Below are 27993 nucleotides of genomic sequence, written 5' to 3'. Positions count from 1 at the left end.
TAGTGGACAGGAGAAGTATTACTATCTCTTTCTCTAGTCTACAGGATGCTCATGATGTCAATCAAGATTTCCTAATCAAACTTATATTAGAATGTGAAATGATCTGGAAAATACTGGACACTGGACATATTTTTCTTTTAAACATTGTCTATAAAAGTGGAGCGTATGAATTAAACCATGCAGCAGAGAGCATACAAGTATCGTGTGTACAAATATTTATCACAGTCATTGTGATCATCAAGTTACAATAACAACAATGCATAAGGAAACAAAAGTAGAACTGTTATATAAAGTTGAAAAGTAAAAGGCATAATGCAAAAGAGAAGCAGCTCTCAACAGGTTATTATTTCACTGAGGTAGAAAAATGAATATGATATGACACATATTCTGTAGAGAGATAATTTTTGGTTATTTAACCAAAAAAATCTTCTATCAGTATTTGTTATTGTTATTATTCACTTTTGGGTTTTACCTTTATTTGTTTAAACGTTCAATGCAATGAACTTTTTTTCTCATTTAAGGAAGAAGATCTGAAAACCCTAATGAATCATATAAACCATGTTCACATTCACATCTAGTGGTATGTTCACATGTGTTTTAGAGTAAAAGAAACAAACTTTATACTGTATGAAACAATGCATTGTTTAACGGATACAATACTGAGCAAATAAAATAAATCACAAATGTTTCATATTGTGGTGCAGTATAAGTTCACAGTCCACAATTGAAAATATATAAAACAAAAGAAAAGAAAATATTGGAGACAGACTATTTATAGATAAATATTTTATGCATCAATATGAGGTGTGCTTTCAACACTATTTTAAAGAGATTATAATTTTTTTTTATGATCATAAAAGTGTTTCCCGCCTGTGGTTCACCACAATGTTTAGCACCAAAACCCATAATTCAGTGTTACATTATGATTTCCATCCTCTTTCTGACCCACAGAATTCAAGCTGTTTTTCTTCCCATAAATGAAAGCCTCTTTGCAAAGCCTACATTACATTACATGTGGGAGCCAGAAACAACACGTTTCCAGATCTCACAATCTTACTATTCTTATTGTTAAATACAGACAATAGAATTTTCTGCTGCTGTGAAAATCATAGTATCCATTCTACTTCCTCCTCATTATATCAATTTGACTGGGTGGGTCGAGTTACTGAACACCGAATAAACATAAGTAATGTGCAAATGTGTTGAAAGTTTGAGTACATTAAACATTTCATTTAAAAAATATGTAGAAAAATTGTTAAGCTGTTAATTAATTCTAAATAAAGAACTAGAAATATGACTCTAATGTCTAATTAATTAGTAATTAACTGTAAATATAAAGTATTTATTTTTCTTTTTTTAAAATATGAGGCTGATATGTGGAGGATCTCTTTGGACTGATTTCATAGAAATATTGTTATGTTGGTCTCTTGCTTGTAATGGTAGCAGGTGACTGGTGTGGTAACTTGTCATATTTTGGAGGGATCTGAAAAGCTTCATGCACTGGAGTTGAAGACTCCGTGGAATCCATAAGGAATGTTGACAGGCACTTCGGCTCTTCCCAGCTCTTCAAATGTTTTGGCATCTAGCACTAAAAGAAAAGTACTCTTGTCCTACAGAGAGAAGAGAATGAAGGGGTTAAGACAGAAGATGCATTGATAAATGTCATTCAATGTAACAATATCTCAAATGACTTTTGTCAACATGTTTACATTTCTTATAAAGCAGGTAGATGATAGAGCTTATGTTTCTTTGTAAAGGTTACATATATTCGGGCTGTTTTGTACTGTACCTTAACTGGTGTGATGATCACCGACAGGATGACTCCATCATCCTCTTCTGCAGCATTGGGTGAAAGAATGAAGACAGGCTCTGATGGGTAGAGATCAGGCTGGCGCCATACCTGTAAAACACATTTATTTAGCAAACACGCACTCTTAACTTTCTGTGCCAAGTGGACAGGAAAATGTTGGGATATTTTGTTGGTAGTTATTGTCAATACTTACGTAGGTGTCAGTCATGATCCAGTTAATTTGATCTTACCTTGAACGTTTTGCTCTCCAGATCCATCTTAATTAAAGAGTCACCCACTAGGTGACGGAAGCCACAGCCATAGTAGTATCTATAAGGTCTGGTGTTATATCTGGCGTAGTTAATATGTGGAAACTCCAAACCACCGTAGTCTTTCAGGTCTTCGCCATGGAGATCTTCAAATGTGCAAAACACCTAAAAAAAACCGAAACATTTAGCAGTCCTAAAAGAGATGAAGGCTCTCCAATAAACCAGTACACTTTTGTGTCATGTATGAGTCACTGTTATAAAGAGCAAATAAATAAAAAGATTTTGACTTAATACACAAAGTTCTGTATAATTACATTACTGTTCAAAAGATTTTTTATGTTTTTGAAATATGACCCTTATGCTCATCAAGGCTGCACTTATTTGATCAAAAATACAGTACTACTGTGAAATATTATTCAAATTTAAAATAACTGTTTTCTATTTTAATACATGGTCAAATTCTGTATTCCTGTGATTTTAGAAGCCATTACTCCAGGCTTCAGTGTCACATGATCCTTCAGAATAAAAATATTTGAAAAATAAAATCTTGCTGACCCCAGTAGTGTTGGAAGCAGCATTAAGACAACACCTGATTTTTGTTACGGCAGACAGCAGTAGCGGTGCTCTCAGGCCGTGTGTTGAGATTCTGTCCCAGTGGGGTTTCACTGGTGATGTTGAGAGGCAGCACAAAACGACGGGGAAATGGCCGGCTCATGGTGTTATACATCTGAGAGAAACAGAGAGCCACAGAACAAACGAGAATGTGATTTACAGGATGCAAAATTATATAAATCTGTGCTTTAGAAATGTGTTGCTGTTGCCGAGGTTATCATTATTAAGATTATTAGTAAGACAAAGACAAAGAGAGTTTAAGGAAGAACCTCATCCAATGTTTCTCCTGATTGACGCAGGTTCTGGATGAGGAAGTTGTTTATGGACTGGCCATCGTCAGAGCAGCACATGTCTAGCATGAGGAATCCATCCTGCTCAAAAGCATTGATCTGATGAAAGGTGGACAAGGCTTTGGTGTAGTACTTCACTGGCATCTCCTGCAGAGAGATGCAGATTAGTTGGTTAAAGTGGAAAAGTCGCCTGAAGAATGATTATCTTTATGCTCTCAGCCAACTTTCATTGAACCAGGAGACTCAGCAAACAAATATATTAATACATTCATATGGAGACCACGAGAAGTCCATCTGCTCCTCATTGTTCTCAGTGCCTCTGTGAGACTATTGTCATGGTTGCTGTCTCACCTTTCCGGTTTGTTTGTCAATAAGGTGGAATATGGTTTCCTGGTTGGGGTCCCAGTAAACCCCCTCATTTAGTGATTTCCCCCTTAGTCTGCCAGTCACTATCTTAAACAGATCCATCTTAATGGGCTGCTCGATGAACACTACATAGTTCTCTGACATGCCTGAAAGGTACAGGAAAATAAAACAGGCTTTTCAGTGCTGCATGATTATACCATTCAGAGTGACTAGCAATAAAATTACACATGACTCTATTACAGTAGCTGTGCAATAAAATCACACATGATAGTCATTCTAGATTTTCTTCTTCACTCACCAAAGCTGTGGTAATAGGAGGGTTTGGATTTGTCACGAGGGGCAATAGAGCATAATATTTTGGCTCCCTCTAGAGTATCTTCTGGGCCGTCTCTTTCTGGTGGCACCCTGATGATGTTATAGAAAGCCCCTGTAAAACACATTACAGCCTAACATCAAGCCTCTTATTCCTGAAGATTGGTCAGCACATAAGGATGAGACTGGAATATAACCTTTGTTTCTGTATGAGTTGCCCATGTTGTAAGCTGTGCCGTCTGGATCAAAGTGTGGATGAGCAGTAGCACCGTTCACAGCAATGAACTTGCTCCAGTCCACCTACAAACAATCATCCTTCATAGACATGACAGGCTGGTCAAAGCTGGTGACTATATATAGGCAGGTTATTCTTCATACCTTCTGTTTGGACTCCAGAGTGTCTGGATCCACTCTGTGCATGTAGTTTGTTTCTGTGCTGACGTAGTAGTCACCCTTGTATTTAACGAAGTTGACACTGGCATTATCTGTTGGCTCTGGAATCGGAGCGATGGGAATTAGTGTCAGAAATATATTTTTCTTCTTTTTTTTCAGGCAGAGATTGATTAAAACATTTTATTTGACTACTTTCTTTGATGTTTAACAAATTTCAAAGGTACTTCTGTAAATTTTACACACAGTAGTTTCTTGTTATCAGATTTTTTGGTAGCACTTTATTTTACAGTCCTGTTCCTTATGTACAATGTACTGTAATTACAGTAACTATGTACAGTAATGAAGCACTAACCCTGAACCTACCCCTAAACCTAACCCTACCCCATATAGTTACCTTATATTACCAGAACTTTCTTAGATAAATACACTGTAAGTACACTATAAGTACATATAAGTACATGCACTGTAAAATAAAGTGCAACCGATTTTTTTTATTAACATAAACCAGGATCAACCAGGATGATTTTTCCATCTGACCACTCCTGTTCTGCTCTTGAGCAAGGCCCTCCAGAGACATGCCTTATTACTCTTTCAGAAAACAGAATGAGCTTTTTGTAACATTTTTAAAACCGTCAGCTATTCGTGATGTTTGAATTTTCTAAACCTATAAGATCCATTTCACCATGGCAGTCAGCAAAACAAGTTAATTTTCTTACTGTCACACATGTATTTCACAATTTCTACATACTTGGCATCTCAAATCTGGACAGGAAGCGCTGAAAAAAGTTCTTGCAGGGATCAGGTAAAGCCAAAGTGCCAAACTCTGAAACTATGATGCGGTTCCTCTCGCTGTTCTGCGTATACGAGTCGCTAGACAAAAAACGGCTTCTGTATGTCACCTGACCGTCCTCAATCTGAAAGCGATGCATCAAGGCCATGCCGTCAAACCAGTGGTTATAGCTGAGGAAACATTTACATCTGCAAGTGTCAGCCTGAATGTTCATGTGAGAGTGTGAATTACATATAATAATTTTGATCAAATGGATCACAAATCAAAATTTAGAATAACGGTCTTCTGTAAAAGGTTGTCATGGTTGTGCCTACTTTACCTACTACTTCTACCACTGCAAAAAAATGATTAATTATACCAGTTTACATGGGTCATTAGCTTTATGGTAATTACTTATTGCAAGAAACAGAGATTATAAAATGTGTTTATATTGTATTATTCCTCACATTACAGTGATTATGATAAGAAAAAATATCACCATATGGTCATACTCACTGCTGATTCCCAAACTCAAACTTTCCTGGACCATTCCGCAGCAGACTCCCATGGATCCAGGATGGGATGGTGCCTTTAACTGCAGTTGGGATGGGCTCAGGTGTCTCCTGTACCGAACTTACCAAGGGTGTGATGTCTGGCAGCCCATGCACTTTTGTGAAGTATGTTTTCTGAGCAGCAGCTGTAAAATTCCAGATGACAAATCGTAATTGACATAATATACAAAATCTGATTGCTTTACAAGCTGAAAGATCAGAATCTGTTCATGAAAAAAAAAGATTAAAAGAAAAAAGATGTACTTGTAAATACAAATGTTCTGAAATTTTGATAATGGTAATAAAATACCATTTTGAATGTTGTCACTTTTGGTAACACTTTACAATAATTTTAGTTAACGTCAGCTAACAATGAACAAAACTTTTACAGTATGTTTCAACTTCAAATGTTCTAATATATTGTTAAATTAAAAGTCATATTTGTTAACATTAGTTAATGCACTGTGAACTAAGAAAAAAAAAATGAATTAGACTTTTTTTTATGTAATTCTGCATATGTTTACTGTTAATATAGTAAATCAACAAAAATGATTTTTTTTTTACTGACATCAGTAAAAACAAATAGATTCTTTAAAATATACATTGCTCATTGTTAGTTCAGTTTAGCTAATCCATTTACTTATGTTAAAAAATGGGACTCTATAAGCGTTACTGACACTTATAGAGGTCCTCAACAATCTTAACTGCAAGGTTAGATAACCCAGAGTTATATTAAAGAGGTCATGTGATGTGATTTCAATTTTTTCTTTCTCTTTGGAGTGTAACAACTCTTGGTGCATAAAGAAGATCTGTAAAGTTGCAAAGACTAAAGTCTCAAATCCAAAGAGATGTTCTTTATCAAATTTAAGACTCTGCCACGACTCCCTAAAACATCTCATTCAAATACGCCCCCACATGTCTATGTCACTATGTGGAATAAAAGGCATTTGAGAGATGCGGGGTATAGAGGACCTACAATAATGTACAGTATTTTAAAAATAATGTGTTTTTTTAACATTAAAGCGTCAAAATATTATATTACACCAAATACATCTAACAATTATCTTTTTTTTAAAAAAAGCATCATTTGACCCCTTTAAATGATATAGCCATAGAAAGTCACAGATTTGCAGAAATACTAATCCGCTCCATCATTTATGTCAGGTGAAACAACAAAGTAAAGGATTAAAATCAACAAATGACAGAGCTGAAATGGCGGAGAGTCAGCGATTTTACAATAGAGAAGCATTACCTCTAGACAAACAAGTCCCTTTCTACTCTACACGCTCTCATGTACTCTGATACACTAATGCATAAATAATGAAGCAACGACATAGACATACAGAGACATCTTTTTCAGAAAAGTCAATGTTGTGATGTACAAATCAAAAGTAGTTAAATTCAGTTATTCATAATTAAGCTGCTAAATTTAAACCTAACACTCAAAAGCCATGGGACTTGAAGTACATCCCGTCCTCTCTCATATGAACACAGCAGCTGCTTTGAAACACAGGAATGTGCTTTAATACACTGTGTTGCTTCACACAAACACATTTATGAATAATCTCAAAGCCTGTGCAGTAACATACAACACATGTGCATCAGTGCAGAAAAGCTCTCAGATTCTTACCAATTGTTTGAGGCTTTTTGCTGGACATCCTGTAGAGAGAAATGAGGCTGCACCCTTGATCAGATGAAGAAGATGTACTGTAAACTGTAAAGAGCTATGTGGACGCAGATGGAATGAGACAAGCTCCTTTTATGTAAGTCTGATCGTATGCCAACCCTGTTACATCACACAGGATTATATCACACAGCAGTGGAGGGGAGGGCAGTGTGGTGCGGTGCGGTGCTGGCTGGGATGTGATGTGAAATAACAAGTACTCTTTTTTTTTTAATTTAGGCTATATATATATATATATTTTTTTTTTTTTGTTTTTTATTTTAATTTTTTTTAAATACTGTGTCTTGATGTTTGTTTGTCTGTGTTTCAGTTTGAGGTAATTTGCCAATGCATGGTAAATGTCACAGCTCTTTGTACGGCCGTAAAGTTAGTTTGACATTTGATATTATTAGACTTTTTTTTTTTGCCAATTAAACTCATTTAATTGGCAAAATTGATCAATTTAGGTGTAAGCCTACTCTTTCTCAATAAATTGTACTATACAGACAAAATTATGTGGCCTGAATTTGAACGCAACACGCAAAGTTTCACGTTAAGCATTTTCCTCCCATAAAATGATGACGAATGAATCCCAGTGATTCAGTGAGCCATTCATGAAGACAGTCATTTGCTTAATTCTTGAATGACTGAATGACTCAAGACAGTCGCTGACACCTTAGGCGGTTTAGTTTCATATGCAAAAGTATCATTGTATCAACTAAAAGTATAATTTTTTTACCAACATTTCACATTAATCTCATAAGATTATTTATGCTGTAATTTTGCAATGTAAAGGCATTCATGTTACCTCTGAGCTTCATTAAACAGTTATGCATCTAAATGCCACCTCAGATTATTTTTAATTAAATTTATTTATTTTTAAATTTCATACAGTCTACTTTATTAAATATGACATCTTGTTGCAATTTTGTGACTTTGGCACTTAGAGGGAGATTTTAGTGCTTATCTGCCATTTGTTTGTTAGTCTTTATGGTTCAATATTAAACTCTCAGTTGCTGGTGCCAAGTAAAAAAATGTTGAACAAATATAAACCTGCAATAATTTAAATTTTTTGATCACATCATGTGATTGCATACACTTCCAAATATTTGCTGATTCCCACTAACAGAGTATAAGACAGTTCAATGGTTTTACAGCATAATTAATTTTCATGGTTTTACAGCATGATTTATTTTCAATTGTGGTTAGTAAACTATAAATATTAATTCTATATAAATATAAGCATAAAGCTATTTGAAAATAAAACAAAATATATTAAATCTCAGCAGTTTATACACAGTACAAAAACCAGATTGTGTATTTCCTCTATAGCATCTTAATATCAATAAGAAGATTACATCATCATGCTTAAAATAAAACAAAATGAGCAAGTGTGTTCAAGGAAATGTGCTGGTTTTAAAAATATTGTAAGCACAGATGCGACCTCCACAGACACTGTGAATATGATCATGCATTCCCAATAAAACCGAGAAGCACTGACCTCTGCTGGACATTAACAATAACTGCTGAAATTATAAAAACTAACACAGTCACTAGAATCTTTCATAAAGAGACGTCCTGTTTTCTCACAGAAGAGCTAATTATTAACAACCGTTGTGCTCATCTGAAATGCTCAGTAAATACAGATCATGAACAGAGCATTGTTAGCTTAATGAAGAGCAATGTGAAAAGAAAAGGATATTTCACATTGCTCCTCATTTAGCCAACAATTCCAATGTTTTTTGTGAAATATCACTAAATTGTATACAAACATGTAACATTTTAAGAGACAGAATGTCTCCTGTTAAACTGAAGGTATTTACTATTTACCTTTTCAAAAGACTTGGACAAGTACCTAAAATGGTGATAAATCTTTCAAGTGAGTTTAATTCTGACCATCATATTTGCCAGAGCAAGGCAACTGCCTTGCAGAGACCAACATCATGGTCATTGAAATAGCAGAGACCAAAGAACGTGGCTGTGGACAGCAACAAGACGCCAGCTTTAGCCAGCTTGACCTTATCATCACCATAGACATAGTCTGTTAGGACTTGACCAATCCCCCTGCAGAAGGACAAAAACACAGAAATAAAGGAATGAACTAAATATAGAATACAAACAGTGTTTGTCATTAAGACATTTCCTTAATTCAAAGATTAAAGATACAATTAACATAGCAGTGAAGCATTACTTCAGTGATGACTGAGGTGCCTCAGTAATATCCAACTTCAATAAAAAACCGAAGAAGCATAAAGCAAGGTTCTTCAGATACACAGGAGTGAGAGATACACACACGCTCTTACCAGTGTCCTTGCAGTGTGAGAGCTTCAGCAATAGAGTAATCCACTAGTGGACCAGGACACAGGTATGCGGCTGGAGCCATACCTAACAGAACGATCCTCAACACCCATTCACCGTCCAGTGCTTTGAGGCTGCCCTTGAACTTGAGACAGCTGTAAAAACAAACAGTAATTTGAATTTTGCTAACATCCTTTGTAATAAAAGAGTTTAAGAAACAGTATATTTTTTACTGAAGTAAAATAATTAGTATAATAATTAGCCTCCTAGTATTTTGCACAAAAGGAAATTTGATCTTCATTTTTATAATACAAACATACTGCATTTTTCATTATTCAAATAGTAACACTGAGCATTACATGGCAATGTCTTCATTTCAGTCTTAATTTGACAAAATATTAAAAGAGAATTTGGTCCAATGTAAATGCATTAAAACCATGTAAAATATTTTTTACTGAATGTGCAATGTTCAAACAACAGATCATGGTTTATTGTATTGTTCACCATATTTGTGTTTATTGTAGAATTACTGTTGTAGCATTACATATGGAGAAGAGAATAATCATGGAAAAACATGTAAATACATTTTTAACAATGATTAGATATGGCTCACTGGAGTGTGATGAAGCTGCGTGAATCCTCCCTTCTGTCAGTCAGAATGGATCAACATCTCGATTCTTCTGATATGCAATAAACCAATGAGACAGGTGTGTGTGTGTTGCAGAGAGGCATAAAAAAGTATATAAATCTGTGTTAACATGTCTGTGCCATATTCACTCGGTCATCTTTGGCAGAAAGTGCTTAAACGAATCAAGCTGTTACTGTTAAGGTCAGATCAGATTCATATTTTTGTGATAAGGTTTCTGTAACAGTAAGTCATTCTCTCACGAGTCCGTTGTTTCACAATAACTATTTGATAACTATAATCTATCGCTCTGGGGGAGAGTAGGTGGCTACCAGAGTTAAAGTGCACGTCTTTAATCTTTTAGGGGGGTCCTATTATGCTTTTTCACTTTTTCACTTTAGTTAGTCTGTAATGTTGCTGTTTGAGCACAAAAGAAATCTGCAAAGTTACAAAGCTCAAAGTCCACTTCAAAAGGAGATATTTTGAATTAACAGGAAAACACTTTTCAAAAACTACAATGAACAACTCGTTTGGACTACAACGCATATTTTCTGGGATTTGTGATATCACAATGATTTGACTGGGAGAGAGGTGTTGTAATAATCTAAATTATGTGAACCAATAATGTGTTTTTCGAAAAAACCTGAGAGCATGTTCTAGTACACACCCAAAATAAAATCAAGACTTTTTAAAAGAGCATAATAGGACCCCTTTAACAGAAATAGCTTCATAGCAGTAGTTAATAATAATATTAATAATAATACATAATAATAATAATAATATAAATGATAATAAATAATTTATTTACAAGCATAAAGACAATAAACAAAACATTCTAAGAGGGTTACAATGCATTAAATGCATATTACCTTGAATGTTAGTAAGGAACAGTAATAAAATAATTTTGAATATTACAAAACTTAATATGGTAAAAGACTCTTTTTTTAAAGATTAACCAAAATTGGCTAAAACGGAAGATAAATTTGTCAACTGAACACTTTGAAACACAGAAATCATTGGATAATAACGATTCAAAGTGATGACAAAATGAAAATTTGGGCGACATTTTCATTAAACTTATAATTAATTTCATTAATGTCGAAAAAGCAGAAGTTTTTTTTGTGCATGACAAGATAAAGAAATGGACACAGTAACCCCATTAGATTCCCCGGAGACAAGTGAAGTCAATTAAAAGTAAGCACTTCCTGGGGGTCAGGCGTATTGCGCAGACTCAAACTGAGCTTGATGACGTAGATGTCACGTGAGCAACCTGTAAGTCTTCTAATCGCTGTGCCAAGAGAAATCTGAATCACCCACCGAATCTTGCAGAGACGGCAAGCGTGAACAGGAGAATATTTTGGTAAGTATTCTGAATTATTTTGTCATTTTGCATGGTATTTATTTATTTTAAAGTTTAACGCCAGTACGCCATATTAAGTTGAGCTTCTCCTCCTTTCCATACGGTAATTTCTCTACTGTACGACACAGAGACGCAGGTTATGACGGAATCGTTAGCCTCTTTTTACAAAAACTGCTTCTACGGGGCCATAACGTAAGATACAAGGTAATGGAGCCTTTTATACATATTTGTGTTTCTTTAGAAATAAGTAATGGACAAATGGAGTCTTTAAATGCCTCTCATGTAAAGTTATTTGCTTTCAAAGTGACACCAAAATGAATGGGAGTCAATTGAATGCTAACAGCATGTAGGGGTCCGCTAATCAATGGCGTCACCCGGGGAAGCTTCAATAAAATATGAAACCCTGCCCCCCTGGACAAGAACAAAAATGAGCCTTGTCATGACATCATATTTTTGCGGTGGAAGTAGTAGTGATGTCATCAAGTCTATCAAACATTCAAATATATAAAGTCAGTAATCATAACTTTAGTCAGTTAAAAACCTCACAATCATGAAAAGTTTACAATTAAGTTTTGCAATAACGCACCCAAATATAGTAACAGCAATAATGTGCATACGAGGATTTAAGTCTTGAAGATATAAAGTAAATAAATAAGGTGTCGTCAGCGCAGAATCCATGATCCACTTACAATACATAATTAAAGTGACAAGTGTCATACTTCCTTGTTCTAGTAAGAACTCTTGCTGCTGCATTTTGGTCAAGCTGTAGTTTGTTTACTAAGCGTGCAGAAGAATCACCCAATAAAGCGTTACAATAATCTAACCTTGAGGTCATAAATGCATGGATTAACATTTCTGCATTTGACATTGAGAGGATAGGCCATAATTTAGATATATTTTTGAGATGGAAAAATACAGTTTTACAATGCTAGAAACGTGGCTTTCTAAGGAAAGATTGCTATCAAATAGCACACCTAGGTTCCTAACCGATGACGAAGAATTGACAGAGCAGCCATCAAGTCTTAGAATGTGTTCTATGTTAATACATGCAGAGTTTTTAGGTCCTATAATTAACACCTCTGTTTTTTTTTCAGACTTTAGCAGTAAGAAATTACTCGTCATCCAGTTTTTTATATCGATTTTGCATTCCATTAGTTTTTCAAATCGGTGTGTTTCACCGGGCTGCAAAAAGAAATATAGAGCAACTTGGGCTCTTATAACACCTGAGCAGTGCCACGGACTGATCGAATCCATGCCACGCTGCATTGCTGCAGTAATTCAGGCAAAAGGGAGCCCCAACTAAATATTGAGTGCTGTACACGCTTATACTTTTCATGTTCATACTTTTCAGTTGGCCAAGATTTCTAAAAATCCATTTTATTTTTTTCATTGGTCTTAAGTAATTAACATTTTCTGAGATATTGATTTTGGGATTTTCCTTAGCTGTCAGTTATAATCATCAAAATTAAAAGAAATAAACATTTGAAATATATCAGTATGTGTGTAATGGATGAATATAATTTACAAGTTTCACTTTTTGAATGGAATTTGGGAAATAAATCAATATTTTGATGATATTCTAATTATATGACCAGCACCTGTAGGTAACTGGCAGTTTCCAGTACTGACTGTCCACATCTGTAAACCTGACTGGTTTAATTATGACGTCAAATAAATCAGAAAGAAACGTGAATGATATTCTGTTTTTCAAAAGAACACAACATTTGTGAGCTGTTATTTGTATTAAAAAGGTGTTTTTGTGTGTGTGTGTGTGTGTGTACTGTATTTTGACCTTGTTTATCTTTTATCCTATTTGACATTAATCGTGATATACATCAAGAAGGAACAAAACTGTTTTGTTCAGCAAATTTATCACTTAAGGAAAAAAGTTTGCCAAATACAAATACTGTCTTTATGATTTTCTCCAGTGGTCTATACTATTTACTACTAGACAATAGCATGAGATAGCTCTTCATTAGCTCTTAAACTCTTAAAAACTCTTACAAAGTTAAAATCTATTTGATTTTGAATACTGTAAAAGCCCAAATCTGGTTTGCCTTCTAATCCCAAAAAAAAAAAAACGATATTGTAAGAGGACTCCAAATGACAGGATTAATCTTAAGGCAGCAGAGGTCTGATACTTTGCTTTGAGGCTATGCCCTTCTTTGTTGTTTAGTGTGCTCAGTACAAAGTGTCCTTTGATAAAGCTGTGTGTGTAAATCTTGCAGGCATGGCTGCTTCGAGCCATTCTAATTAAAGTCAGGAAGCAGATAGGTTAGCTTCATGCTCTTACTTGATTATCAGAGCATACAGGAAGCCGACAGGGTCCTCTCAAGCAAAAGCCTTTGATGCGTTGAAGCAAAACGGACTGGACACTACCAAACACTGTCTGTGTACACTCTTAATATTATCAAATATTGAACAGCAAAAATATATCTCAAGTCCTTACATTTTGTGGGATTAGATGTAGCTTTATACTGTTTGTCAAAACATGGTAAGACATTAGAGTTGTTAATGGTGGAGAGAGACCATTGTGATTAAACAATCTACATAACCAGGAAAACAAATAACATGCAAAACAACAAAAAGGGCTTTGCTGAGATTTAATCTTCTTAAAGAAGTACCTGAATGCTCAGAATTTATAGCGTTTTTCGGTAGTATTCAGGTTATTTATTAAAGACATCAATTCAATTATTATTTGTAATGATAAGCCAGAGACGTTCGGATCCATATGCAGAAATTTTATTATGAGAAAGGTCAGACAGGCAATAATCAGTAACGGTGTCAGGGATATCCAGAATCAATAACAGAAACAAGCAGATGTCGGGGCAGGCAGCAGAGAATCAGAGTCTGTATAAACAATCCAAAGGTCAGGTACAGAAGGAACAAACACAAGGAAAAATGCTCAGAAATGTCAGACAGGCTAAGCAAGACTTCGTGCATGTGTGAGAGCAGCTTATATGTGTTTGGAAATGAGGTGTAGGCAGGGCCGGATTAACCATACGGGCAACTGGGCAATTGCCCAGGGGCCCAAGACCTCTAAAGGGCCCAGGGCAGCTAGGGCATGAGCAAAATACTGTATCTGGTAATCTCCCGCTTTATATTAAACAAACTGTCAACACGGGCTTTTGCGCGCTGCACAGAAGAGACGCTGCGCTGCCTATGACTTTGAACGTGAGTTGAGAGCGGTTGAGAGTCACTCTCATGCGGACTGACCAATGAAGAGAGGGCCCCAAGTTAAGACCCTCTCCTCATTGATCAGTCCGCATGAGGTGGGTCAAATGTTACGCCGAGCGGGTTACGTCAGGCGTTGCTACAACAGAAAAAAATCTGACATGGAGAAGCTAAGTGGGAGAGCGAAGCGGAAATTAAAAAAGGAAAGGACATCAGAAACGCAGAAAACTTCAAGTATATACCTAAAATAGGTCATTTCTTCACTCCTGTTAATGTTGCCGACAGTTCTGTTAAGTCAGCTTCCGTCAACGACGAGGACAACTCAGCTAGCCAGGACTTTTCTACACCGCCAGCTTACGTTTACAGCCGGAGAGCGAAGAGCATTTCAAATTCAAACATGCACTTCGTCATTATTTAGGACTAAAATTGTGTGTTTTGCCAGATTATGTAGCATTTATTTCTGTCTTGTCTTCTTCAGAGAAATTGACAGATTTCTAAATGTTTATGTAGCACTAAAATGTTTAACTGGTTAATTGTGCTGTGATAGGTTGTTGTTCTATTTTAAAACAAGTTAAAATGAGTTTAGGATAAAAATGTTTATGAGCAGATAATAGTGATACTGCATTTTATTTATTTATTTTCTGTTTGAGGTGCCAGCTTCATTAAAATGCTGTAAATTGTTGTGGAGGGATAACTGGCAGATTTCAAATTGTTTGTGTTGGACTAATAACTTGTTACAACAGGGTCACCCTGTCAGGGTGATTTCTGCTTAAAATGAGCTGAGGACCTTGATGTTTCTTGATGTGTTGTCTGTGGTCTTCTGTTATAGCTCTATCAATTCAATACATTTCTATTGGGAATAAATGTTGTTAAATAAACAATGGTTTGAAAGTGGTTGCTCATTTATTCATTTTTGTGAAAATGGAGAATATTTCTTTCCCTCTCAATGTAGTGGTCAATTTTACCAGATTATACAGATGCTGATGTGTTTTGTTTTCATTGCATCATATGTGAGTGAATGTCTTTGATAGGGGACATAGTAGTGCATTTGTAGTTCTATGAGCATTTAAATATTTGTAAATCAAAATACACCTGATTACAGTTAGAATTTGAAGTACTGAGTATATTTACTGTATATTACAGTAATATATTCTGTATATGACCATATTATGGTGATCCTGGGGTCGTGATGATGGGGCCCTTGAATCTTGTTGCCCAGGGTACAACAAAGTGTTAATCTGGCCCTGGGTGTAGGTGTGAGTGCAATCAGTCCCAGGTATGAGGCCTTGTGGGAAATGGAGTGAGTGAGTCCTGAGTGGAATAACCTATACTGAAGTTCATGGGCACTCCAGCTGATGATCGTGACATTATTACTAATGTGTATATTTTTTACAATATTTTCCATTATTATGGCACTATCTTTTTAGTAAGTACTGTTTTTTTTTATTATTATTATTAAACTAGTTTGTAATTATTCACAACATACATATCGACTGTGCAAAAGATCAATCTTTTTGTTTACTAATTAATTTGAACCTAAGAATAAAGGCCATCTCTTCGGTGTGAAATCACCACTAGATGAGTTTGTTTGCTTTGATGGCTTAATCTTCAGATGTTCTAGTTAAGTTGTGATGAAAGATTTGATTGTGTACTTGGAACACTAGCTTGTGATGTAGAATTCAGTCTCAGTCTTATCAAGGTTGCATGCGCACTAATATGCCTCAGTTCTCTCTTCAAACACTTTCTTCAAAAGAGAGCCCTTTGAAAGAAAAATACCAGAGACGTTGTAGCAAGATATGCAGAAGAATTATCAAAGGGTATTTTCAGAATGGTTGACTCATAATAAAATAAAATAAAAATATTTATCCACTGTTCCATTTTTCTGACTCTACATATGATAAGTTTCATGTATTATCCTTTTGTGATAATGAATCTGGATTAAAAACACCCGGATATAATAGGGTAAATTCCTCATATCTTTTTTTTTTGTATTATTATTTAATTACGTGCAGAAAATAAATCCCTGTCTTTAACATTCATAAAGACCCAACGTATGTACTTATGCCTGTCTGAAGCTTCATGATCAACAACTTCTTAATTAAAACTTGTGTATAGTAGGATTTAAATCTGGTGTGATCTGAGTCAAAAGATCTGGCCTGTCTGTGCCGTCTCTCTTCCTGTGTCAGTCTGACAGAGTCTGAGAGAGCCCTAGTGTCTGAAGCTTCACTACACACGTTGAGCCCACCTCAGGGACAGTGGGACCTGTGTTTGCTTTGGACAGCAAAGGGGCCGTCTGGGAAATCCATCCTGGTTTGGCCCCTCTCCATTCTCTGTCAGAGCACTGCTGTCAGTGATACGTTCATTATTTCCTCCAAAATCTGTAGTATTTAAGACATTAGGAACCACGTGTCAATGAGGTCAAGTGTTTCACACAGTTAACACAATGGCATGTTAAAATAAAAATAAAAATATTGTTATTAGGGTTTCAACACTTACTGGTGAAAGCTTAATTCTCATTGGTTTAAACAAAAGTTATGTTTTCTTTAATGTAAATTAAATGACTTAAATTGTCTTGTTCATATGTATCGTCATGTAAAAGTAACAGAATTTAAATTACATCCAAGTTATAAGCAACAAAGCACATTAGTGTGAATCATGTGATGTTCACTATTAATCTTAAATGAGCATGATGCTGTTGACTGCATCTGAAATCCCACACTTCCCTACCATAAAACAAAATGTGAAAAAAGTATGTCTGAATTCACATTAAAAAATCAGTAGGATACAGTGGATATATTACTACTTCCGGTGAAATTCTAAAACAGGATGGACACCTTGGGCATGTCCCGATATCCGCACTTGTGGACTTGAACACTTGAGAGTGTGTACACAGCAGGAAGTAAGAGTGCAAAGCTGTTCCAGGTGTGAAAAATGGCAAAGCTCAGTGCCATTACTGTACAGTCTGAGCATATATCCCATCATTCATCACATTCAGTAACTCAAATTAAATTGTGAGATGCCGAGGAAAACTTTGTTAAATATCATAAATAATTTGTTTAATACGTAAAGTATACATATGTTATTGGTACAGAGATGGGTATGTTTTTTTTTTTAAGTTTGTAACTGCTCCTAACTACTGAACAGAAATTTAGAATTAATTTTAAAGTGCAAAGTATAAGTTAAAGTATCTGTATGTGTGTAGGGTAAACTTTTAAATTTGGACAACTTATGGCGAATCTAGGCTGAAACTCCCTTAATAACCCCACTGCTTAAAGGGTTAAATGTACGAAATATGTAAATAAAGCCAAGCAAAAGAAAGAAAAAAAATTCTTGCACTTTTACAACACTATGGCCATTATTCAAAAGTTACACGCACTTTTTGCAGTCTTCACTATAGATATGTACTGTATATGGTTTTCACAGTCTATAGTTTGAACATAACAAACATGCCCGGCACTGACTGAGTTGAGCCTGGTTCAAACCGCTAAAACACCTCACCATTGAGTTTGTATAGTCTCACGTAGCCAGACCTTCAGACTGATGGCTGAAGGTCTGAAATTCATGGAAGCTTTCCACTGATCTATATATGTTCTCTATTATAGATCAGTGCAGCTTTCATTGGCCAAGGCCCGCCCATGAGGCCGTTTGACCGAAATATCAAACAACCAATCACAGTTCGCTTCGTTCAGCTGCACGTTTCAGGGCGTGAAAATGTCGCCACAATAACAGACAGTGTAAAACTCTAAGATGTATTTTAAGGATTCTGTGCCACAAACTTAAAATTTGACATACTGTTGAGAATCCAGTGTTTAGTTGATCCTAATAAGCACTTATTGTCACAGTTTTAAACATGACGGCCTTCTTCTTTCCTGAGTGGGTTTGGCGACACGGTATCTTTGTTTCCAGGTGGAACTAAAGAAAGGGACACACACGTCTCCCGGGAATCCTGTATAATTCAACCAATCCGATGACGACTTCGAAACTCATAAAGTGTTCCCACTTTTGTGTGCAGTGTCCATCAGACATTCAGCCAATGGTCCGTGGGCGTGACGTCTGAAGCTGAGACTATCGAGTTTGTGTCTTTTTTGACTGAATCCTTAAAAAGAACCGGTACATAAGAATCATTTGTTCATGAATCGGACACTGCTGCTCTCGCAGTGTTCTCCACTGCACATTAGCTGGAACTTCAAATAGATGACTTGACGAAAAAATGTACGCACACAAAACTTTCTTGACTAAGTTTTAAACTCTTGTCACATTTCCGAATGTTATAATTGCAGTCTGGAGCTTGTATTATTGTATGTCAAAAACAACAGGAAAGGCAACGATTTCCTTTCTACACAGTCAATAAAGAAGCTGACGTGATCCAAGATTTACGCTGCCGTCAATGCAACATTCATCACCTCATGTGCTTTTTGACAGCAGATGACAGACAGATTCCCATGATATATGGCAACATTTACTGAAAAGACAGCGTGTATCCTGAAGGCATTTTTCATCTCGGCATGATCTTAAATACAGTCGACAAACCAAAGCAATGACGCTCAGACCATGGCTTGTGTTTATCTAGGGCAGATGCTCATATCCTTGACTCCTTTCATTGATCTGTTTTTGCTGTAGGTGTCTTTGTTATGGGTGACCTCACCTGAGTACATGAAGAGGATGAAGTCATTATTAAAGCCATTAGTTGCTGCAGGGCTTCTCCACCCAGCAGGTGAGCAGATTATGTTTGACTTTGTTATGTGTTTCTATGTGTTGTAATGCCTCTCAGCAGTATGAATGTCTTGAAGGTACTGACTCAGGACTTCTGTTCTCCAGGCAGGGAAGTGTATTCATTGTAATACCTCAGAATATGTGCAACGCATATGTAATTGTCAATGTCACCACTAGAAGTCACTGTTCCTGCAACTGTCTGTGTCCTGCTTCGATGTAAAAACCTTCTTCTGACAGTTGTGTCGACAATATAATCCACTTAAGTTATGGATATATGGACTACTGACAATGTTCAAATGGGACAGCCATGTGGACTATAAGGAGCAGCCTGACTATAATCATAACTTAAGCATTAATCCTAAAAGTGTTTGTTTTTTTCTCACTTCTTTCTGCATATGGTTCTGGTTTATTTCATTGGTTGATTTTCATTCAAATAGTTTAGCATAACAGTATAGAAAGGATTGATGGCTTATCCCTGCTGGCTAATATAATGTGTTTTGCTTTTTAAAAACAAGCATTAAAAAATTTATGACATGGTGCTTTATGATGCCGTTATCTTGGCCAACCAAGGACTTACAGTTTAGAGTTTAACAACATTCCTTTCATTCCTCAGAGCAGATATAAACTTATATGACATGTAGAATGCTTGATGATTTTGCTATCTTTACTTGCCAACAAGTTGCAACCTCTAAATGGTCAATTCTAGAGGACAAGGTGCCTGAAAACAGATGTTTATGATTATTTCAAGTCGTTATTTACCATAATATGTAAGAACATACAGTGGGCACACCCTTGGGGAAAAAAGGAAGTGTGGGCAAAGATGTGTACCATACTGCAAAATACAGCAAACTTCGTTCATGGACATGGCGCTAGATTTCAGAAGACAAGGAAAAATTAGAACTTGCTGCCTTGTGTTATAAAGTGACTTAAGCGTTTGTTTAAATCCTCTTTTAACCGTCATCATGTCATTTCTTTCTCATAAAGAGGATTTATGCTTTGCAAGTCATAAACAACAATCCTTTCTTTGCTCTCCTCTCGTTCTTCCTCTCACACTGTTTTTCCCCTCTGTGACTCTGTTTTATTCCTTTTAATCTATTTTATTGTCATAAGCAGAGGCACAGAGGCTCCCATGATGAGAAACAAAGATCCATGGCAGTTTACTTGTGTGTGAGAGAGGGATGACATTTTGGCTGAAGGAGGCCATCTGAACTCACTGTTCTCTTTGTACGGATCGCTCCACTCCGCTGTGTTTGCAGAGCGTGGCCTTGTGGGTGATTGAGGATTGGTGTCCAGATGTGAACAGTGTAATAGAACATTGTCCAGCATGCATAAACCTGTCTGTGCGTATTAAATCCAGTAGCACATTCCTCATCTCTTCAACCTTTATGCAACCTTAAGAAATTTTACCCGTAAGTATCTCTTTTCATCTGTTTATGTGTCTGTGTTCAGGCATTGCAAAAGAACAGCTTGTGAATATCTTTCCCTACCGTTTAATCTTCAGGCAACCAAGCACTGATTTTGATCATGTATTGTTATATTTTTTATAGACGTTTATACAGATTTTGTTTTGGGTCAAGTTCAGTACTGGAAAAATTGCAATGCTGGGCTTTAAAGGTTGCCGATTTTTTTTTTACGAGTGTTATAATTAGCTATTCAGAGTACATAAGCTTCTCAAAAATGTCAAAGCATTTCCAGCAACCATTTTCCTGGAATATTCCTAGACCTTAATGACCTGCCTGTAAAATACCTGAAAATGCATATCTAGGGGTCTGAAGTACAGTTGTGCTGACCTCTATAAAACCCTTTCTGGTATGCTAGAAAGCTGAATCTTTAGTATGTTTTTAAGTAAGCTCAGGGGGAATTTCATCAGACCATACTAAAATCATTTGGAATATTTAGTTACAGTTTGCTAAATGGGCTCCGTTGTATGAATAACGTTAAAAGTTGGTGGTTTAAACAGTCCACTGTTTCATTTCTGCCGTGTTTAAAATACAGTATTATATATTTTTTTATTATTAATTTACACAAAATAGGCAGCAAATGGTTGTCATGAAACATTTCAGAGTATGAGCTGCTGTTGAATGTATTGTATTCCCAGCTCATGTTTAATGTGAAGCACAGGTCGTATTAAATTGCTAAATACAGTATAAAGAAATGTTGCAGTTGTGCCACACTTGGTCTTAGAAAGTTAAAACACTTGTTTTATCAATCAGACCTTCAGAGGACCTTCAAACTCTGTGGAGTTTTCCTTCATCTGGAAGTCACATAATAAGCAATGTGTGTATTTAGGGAAACTTTTTAGGTGGAAATGGGAGATTCCCATTGCTGATGCTGGTCATTGACTCCTTTCTTTCATTTTACACATACAGTTGTATTTAGCATCTATTCTACTCCATTGTTCTGTATCCTGAAACGTTCCCTCTTGTGCTTGTGAGTGTAAAACAGAGGGTTCCTCCCACATCTGAGCTTTTATAAAGGTCAGATGGTTGGTGGACTATGCCTGGGCTCTGCTGTCTGTGAAAACAATCACAATGCCTTTAGGCAACTGGGGAGGAAGTGAACACATGCTAGTGTCATTAGTCATTGCTTCTGATGGCTTTAGTGAGGCCTTTCTTGCTCCTAAAATGTTTTTCTTATTTATGATGGGAAGGACCACACTTGGCTGGACACTGTTTCTGCATCTTGAGGGGCAGGCTGATTCACTTCCTAGCGTGACGTTGTTGGTTTTGATCCAGAAACTTTGGGCCAATAATGGTTATCACAGGACAATAGTGGAAAGCCAGGACTGAGACTGTTTGCAAAGTCAGTAGTTGTTTTTGAGAGGATCATTTGCTAGTGAAAAACAATCATATTTTTTTCCTATAGAACTCGAGGTTTTACCACAAAACTGTCTGAATTGTGACGCCACGTCTTCAGAATATCAACCATATGACTTAGTATACTTAGCATTTTTCTGTCTGGTAGGACTCATTTCTCATTGGTGAAAGATGAAGGTCGAAGAGGTCGATGCGCAGCAGTGGACTGTCAGCTGTCCTGAACTTCTTTATATGCCTCATCCATTCGATTGCGATTGCCAGGGGGCTCCTCCTCAGCTATGGGACCCTATAATCGTCGCCACATTTCACCCCACTAGCGATGGCCCTGACTACACAGAATAGAATAGTGAATTTTTTCACCACCATTTCCCCCCCGTGTGTGCTACTGTCACATGGACGTTGAACTTATCTTTTCTCCCCATCTACTACACTCCCAATTTAATGACATTCTACCATTCTGGAAAATATCACTTATCATGGTAGATTTTGTTGAGTTTTCCATCTGCTTTCCAACATGCAATGGAAAACTGACAAAATACTGAATGCATTCTCGTGAAATAATGGAACACCAACACACAAAAAAAGGGACTTTAAGGTGACGTGTAATTTCTGTGCTATTTGTGGCACCAAATGGAATTGCAGTCTGAGCAACATAATAATATTTAATCAACCAATGGTGTGAGTTTACTTGTTTGTCCAAGCAGTGGAAGACGATTGCTGATCTGGTTGGTGCTACATGTGAAAAGAAATGACACCCATTAATTGTATAACACTTAACTTAATAAATACATTTTGCACTACTATTATATATTGGTACAAAGTAAGAAGGATAACAGTAAAAGTAAGTTATCAAATAGAGAAATTCCAGAAGGAAAATGTTGTTTCTACTAACCTTTCGGCTTGTTCCTAAATGACATCTCTAAAAACTTGAGCTGCAGTGTGTCTAAAAGCAAGGTTTGAACTTGTATATCAGTTTGAGTTTGGCTCGTCTATGTAGGATTAGCTCAGTATATCTGAATGATGACAGAATCAGACCACCATTTGTGACGGTTAGTGCTCTTCATCATTTCATCGGTGAGCTGTTACTTCAGTGACATAAATGAGATGAACTCCTGCTTCCAGACGCTTTCCACTCGCTCCAAAGCAGAGCTGCGTGGACCGTTTCCTAGGCTACAGCTCCAAACATCAGATGACAGTATGTCTGAGTGTATATTACAGTTCAGTAACATGCCAAGAAGCGGTTCTGTTGAGGCAAAAACGTACTTGTGCTCAGAATGAAAAATGAGTCAGAGTGAACGTTATCTCTGTACGCCAGATACTTGGAATGTTGTTTTCATACAAAAAGGGAAAAAAGAAAATCAAACATTTCTCTGTCACTTGATGGGTGCATTATTAGCTGCCATTGTTATTATGGGTCATCCGGTATAGATGTGTTAATCATTAAAAGAAAAGGGATTTATCTTAAAAATCGAGACGTATTTGGAGAGAAATAGCTAAAAAGTGCTCCGTGTGCTCTTTTATGACGTACCTTTCATTACACAATCTGTTGGAATAACACCCCATTCATAATTGCACCTAAGGAGTTATGTCAGCTTCTTGGCTTCTTGAAATGCTGCGGCCTGCCTGGTCTTGATGTTTGATTTGTTGTAAATGGCAATGATCTCAATAACATAGTATTATTTTCCCTGAAAGTGTGGCTTTACCTTTACAGCCACAAACAGATTCTATGGCTTTTTCAATATTTTTAAGTACCATACTTGATTGTGTTCATGCTAGATTTACTTTCCCTCAAGTACATTTCAATAAGTAAAACTAATACAACATGTTTGAACTTGTACACTGATGAACAACGGCATTGTGCAGTGGAATATCCTTTTCCTCCTTGATTTGGGCTGTAACAATGACAGCAGTATCGTCTGAGTGCTGATGTCAAGAGCAACTGCAACCAGGAACGTTTAACACAATAGAACAATATCAAACATGAGCCCCAACTACTGATTAAATCACATAAGTGAGTTTACATATGGGGCAAATTAAAAAATGAAAATGGCAATTGCTATATAAAAGGGAAAATAAATTAAACTAAATTTTAGATGTCAAATCATCAATTGCATTTAACAGGGTTGTTGCATTGTCAGTGCATGTGAAACATAATTTTTTTATATATATTTTGTGAACCCTTCAATAATGAAATGCGTAGTGTGGTGTTTATTTTCGCCATTTAATAAATGTATAAAAAATTGTCTGAATCTACCTTCCATGAGTAACAGAAGTCAGCTATGAAATTAATTCACATCAGTTGTAATTATATAATCTGTTGATGGTGTTGTATTTTGCTTTTTGAACATAATCTATCATTTGCAAAGTCAATTTTCCTCCATTCATTCTTCCATTTATTTTTTTCTTTCTCTCCGACTAGAAGTTGTTTAACAAATACAAAGGTTTTCATTGCATCGGATTCGATGTGTTACAAAAAGTGGCCTAACTTGATCTTAGTTTCTTTCCATTTTCAGTTATGCAAGTAGTAGCAGGCAAATTTCGGTGTGTCTAACTAAAGTCACACACAAAATTATATTTCTGAATATTTGATGAAGTTTCAGGGGGACATCTGTTTTATGACCCTTTGAACCAAAACTCATGATTTGTGGCTTTCTTGTTGTTTTGGACAACAGGTGGACACTGGCAAAATCACCTTCAGATAGAGACATGGTCATAGACTGAATGTGGCAGAGAGAGAAAAATAGGAGCGTACAGTGTTACAATGTTCATCTTGGGTTAAGCTCAGTCAATAATGGCCTACTTGTTCAATAACTGGCTATGTTCCCAAGAGACACATTATATTTGCAGTAAATAAAACAGCCTCCAGAATCTCAAAGGAAATCTTGTCTGGCTGGTGGTGAATCAAAGTTGCTGAGGCATTGCAATTCTAAATATGAAGTGCTGTCCACATCTAAAAGACTAATGGTACTTGCTAGTGGTTTTTGAGAAATCTGCTGCATAAATCAAATCAGTTCAATATCAAAATGGAGTATCTTCAGCAGAAGAGAAATTAGTAATGCTATTTGGACTCATGTTTATACTGTACATTATGTGATAAATGTTATGAAGAGCAAGCACTCTGCATCTCAGATGCTGTTATATCATATTTAAACAAACTCTATATCTGGAGAACATTTTGCTTATATCTTTTTTTTTCTTCTGGTTCTGTCTGATAAATATGATTTCACCACTGCTGGATCTTTTCGACTTGACTAAGAGGCTTTGGCAGACAAGAGAAGTGAACTGATCAAGGTGTTTAAAAAAAAAAAAGGCATTATTTGAAATAGCAGTCACTGGAACAAGAACCATGCTGAAACACTTTACAATTATTCTCTTCGGATTGGTCATTACATAACTGATGACGGTGGAGCTCTCCATTAGAAGACTGATCAGCGTGGAACAAATTCTTTTCAGGCCTCTTTACTCAAAACACATTTGAAATGTCATTAGCAATGAAGACATAAATGTGCTGTAAGCTGTTTTTTTGGAATACCACACGTAAAAAGTCCCTACCTGGCAGGCGATCATCTTGAGAAATTCTAAGACAATCCCAGGCTCAGCAAAAAAATAAAAGTCATCAGAGCAGCCTGCGCTCTTTCAGTGCAGGAACAGTCCCTTGCATATTTAGCATTTTGGAAGTTTTGTTGAAATGACCAAAGTTGCAGAAATGAGTAAATTGTCTTAAAATCACAACTAGAAAACAACTTATAATAATTTAAACTTAAATACTTAAAATAAATCATAATAAACATGACCATGAAAAAGGTTTTTTATTTATTTATATATATCAACCAACAGCGCTTAGGTCCATTAGGTAAACCAATCTGAAAAGTAGCTGCCATGTATAACACAAGAATGGGTTTATACAGAAAGGCCATGTGTAACTCAACAGTAAGAATACAGGAAAAATATTTGAAGTCATTAGAATGTAAGGACAATTTGTAGTGAAAGAAAGTATATGTTATGCTCTTGTTCAGAACTTGAATGATGTTTAGACAGAAGTATGCTATGCTGATGACACTCAACTCTACCTCTCATTCCAACCAGATGACCCGACGGTAGTTGCTCGCATTTCAGCCTGTCTGAGTGACATTTCTAGCTGGATGAATGACCATCACCTTCAGTTTAACCTTGCTAAGACATAACTACTGGTGGTTCCAGCTAACCCATCGTTTCATCACAACTTCTCTATAAAGCTGGGCTCGTCAACCATAAACCCTTCCAGGACAGCCAGAAACCTAGGAGTTGTGATGGATCATCAGTTAAGCTTCACAGACCATACTGCTACAACGACCCGGTCTTGCAGATTTGCCCTATACAATATTAGGAAGATTAGACCCTTCCTGTCGGAGCAAGCCATCCAACTTCTTGTCCAAGCTCTGGTTCTCTCCAGACTGGACTATTGTAATGCTCTCCTGGCGGGCCTTCCTGCATGTACTGTCAAGCCTCTGCAACTGATCCAGAATGCAGCAGCGAGGGTTGTCTTCAATGAGCCAAAAACAGCTCACGTGACACCTCTCCTCATCAGGTTACACTGGCCGCTCGCATCAAATTCAAGGTACTGATGCTTGCCTACAAGACGACCACTGGCACGGCACCAACATACCTAAACTCACTAGTTCAATCTTATGTGCCCTCCAGAAGTTTGCGCTCTACAAGTGAACGACGCCTTGTGGTGCCATCCCAAAGAGTCTTTACTCATTTTCAAGAAACATCTAAAGACTCATCTTTTTTGCAAGCACTTAACCAACTAATATTAGCACTTACTGTTTCTTTTCTTGTCTATCATATTCTTATATAAACAAATAAAAATAAAAAAAGTTTTGGCACAAGACATGCCCTTAGATGTATGCTCGGTAGAACCATCAATGTCTTTCACAGTAAATGAAAGTGATGCTAGTTCATGAGCATGTTGCCTGAAGTACTGATGTGGCCAACAGTAGTTGGAAACGAAAAACTGGTCAATGTCTGTGTCACGGACATCATTATAAAATAGATTCTGGACCAGGTTTTGACATTTTAAAGGCACAATATGTAAGTTGTCACCACTAGGGGATGCATTTTCAAAACAATAACACTATATGATGAAGCTTGATGACTTATGAAATAGAGTGAAATGATGGGCGATGTTGTTTTCACCATCCAGAGATGTATGGAATCCACAAATCATGTTCACAGATGATGTAATGAATTCATTTTTATTATGTGTATGTTTGAGGTTCACACTTTTTAATGTCATCCTAATAAATTAGCTGCAAGGAATTATGTATTTAATGCTACATTAGTCTGATACTGAAATGCGACTATTTGTCCAATAATTTGGTGGGTTAATGCTGCACATTTTTACACTGCCTTGATTTTTGGATATTTTATCACAAAAATGGTACATATTGTCCCTCAGTCATGATGAATAATTACCCTTCATTTTTTGAACGTTATCTGACTTGACCCATTTTTAGGGCTTTCCATAACCACCCCTCCAGGGTTGATGTGGGTCATGCATCCGGAGGACGCCAAATCACAAGCAGGTGCTTGGACTCTGCAAATACTGTGCTATGTCATAACAACTTCATCTAGAATGCCAAGGCAAAATTAAAAGCCTTTCATTGTTTCTTTTAGCATGTGTTTGTGTACGTGGTTGCCAAGAATTTCCTTATTATCGTCCTTACACACACCAGTTTTTTTTTTTTTTGAGATTGAAACCCTTGGTATAATGTCAAGTGGGATGTTAATTACAGTGCAAAAACTTTTTCAGCAGTTAATAAACATGGTCATTCTCATACACATGTATATATAGGAACCTAGGGACTCATTTATAAAATGTTGCAGAGAAATAAAAATAAAATCATTATTGTACATGTGTGCTGGAATATTGTATGGGAAGTGCACAAGCCCGAATGAGTATTTAGCTACAGTATAAGAATGGAAGCAATGAATTTACGCAAACTTGGGAG

General features: G+C 36.4%; 1 protein-coding gene across 2 annotated transcripts; it reads right to left on the bottom strand.

Annotated features, from left to right (window-relative positions):
- Positions 1–200: 200 nt before the first annotated feature.
- Positions 201–7137, bottom strand: LOC128008517 (carotenoid-cleaving dioxygenase, mitochondrial-like). 2 transcript variants are annotated; one of them, XM_052592884.1, is made up of 12 exons: positions 6982–7137; positions 5317–5497; positions 4780–4991; positions 4017–4132; positions 3836–3938; positions 3625–3753; positions 3312–3472; positions 2940–3107; positions 2648–2785; positions 2041–2223; positions 1790–1900; positions 201–1610 (listed from the first exon to the last, which is right to left on the bottom strand). In XM_052592884.1, exons 1-12 carry the CDS (start codon positions 7007–7009, stop codon positions 1494–1496), a joined length of 1647 nt encoding a protein of 548 aa, XP_052448844.1. In that variant the 5' UTR covers positions 7010–7137; the 3' UTR covers positions 201–1493. The 2 variants fall into 2 exon arrangements, with proteins under 2 accessions (XP_052448844.1, XP_052448845.1); XM_052592885.1 differs by lacking the exons at positions 4780–4991; positions 6982–7137 and having other exon boundaries at positions 5317–5461.
- Between the last annotated feature and the right edge of the window lie 20856 nt (positions 7138–27993).

Source organism: Carassius gibelio, chromosome A5 (assembly GCF_023724105.1).
Source record: "Carassius gibelio isolate Cgi1373 ecotype wild population from Czech Republic chromosome A5, carGib1.2-hapl.c, whole genome shotgun sequence".
Classification (NCBI taxonomy): Eukaryota; Metazoa; Chordata; class Actinopteri; order Cypriniformes; family Cyprinidae; genus Carassius; species Carassius gibelio.
The sequence above is the reverse complement of the archived record's forward strand: the minus strand, read 5'-3'. Positions and strand labels throughout refer to the sequence as shown.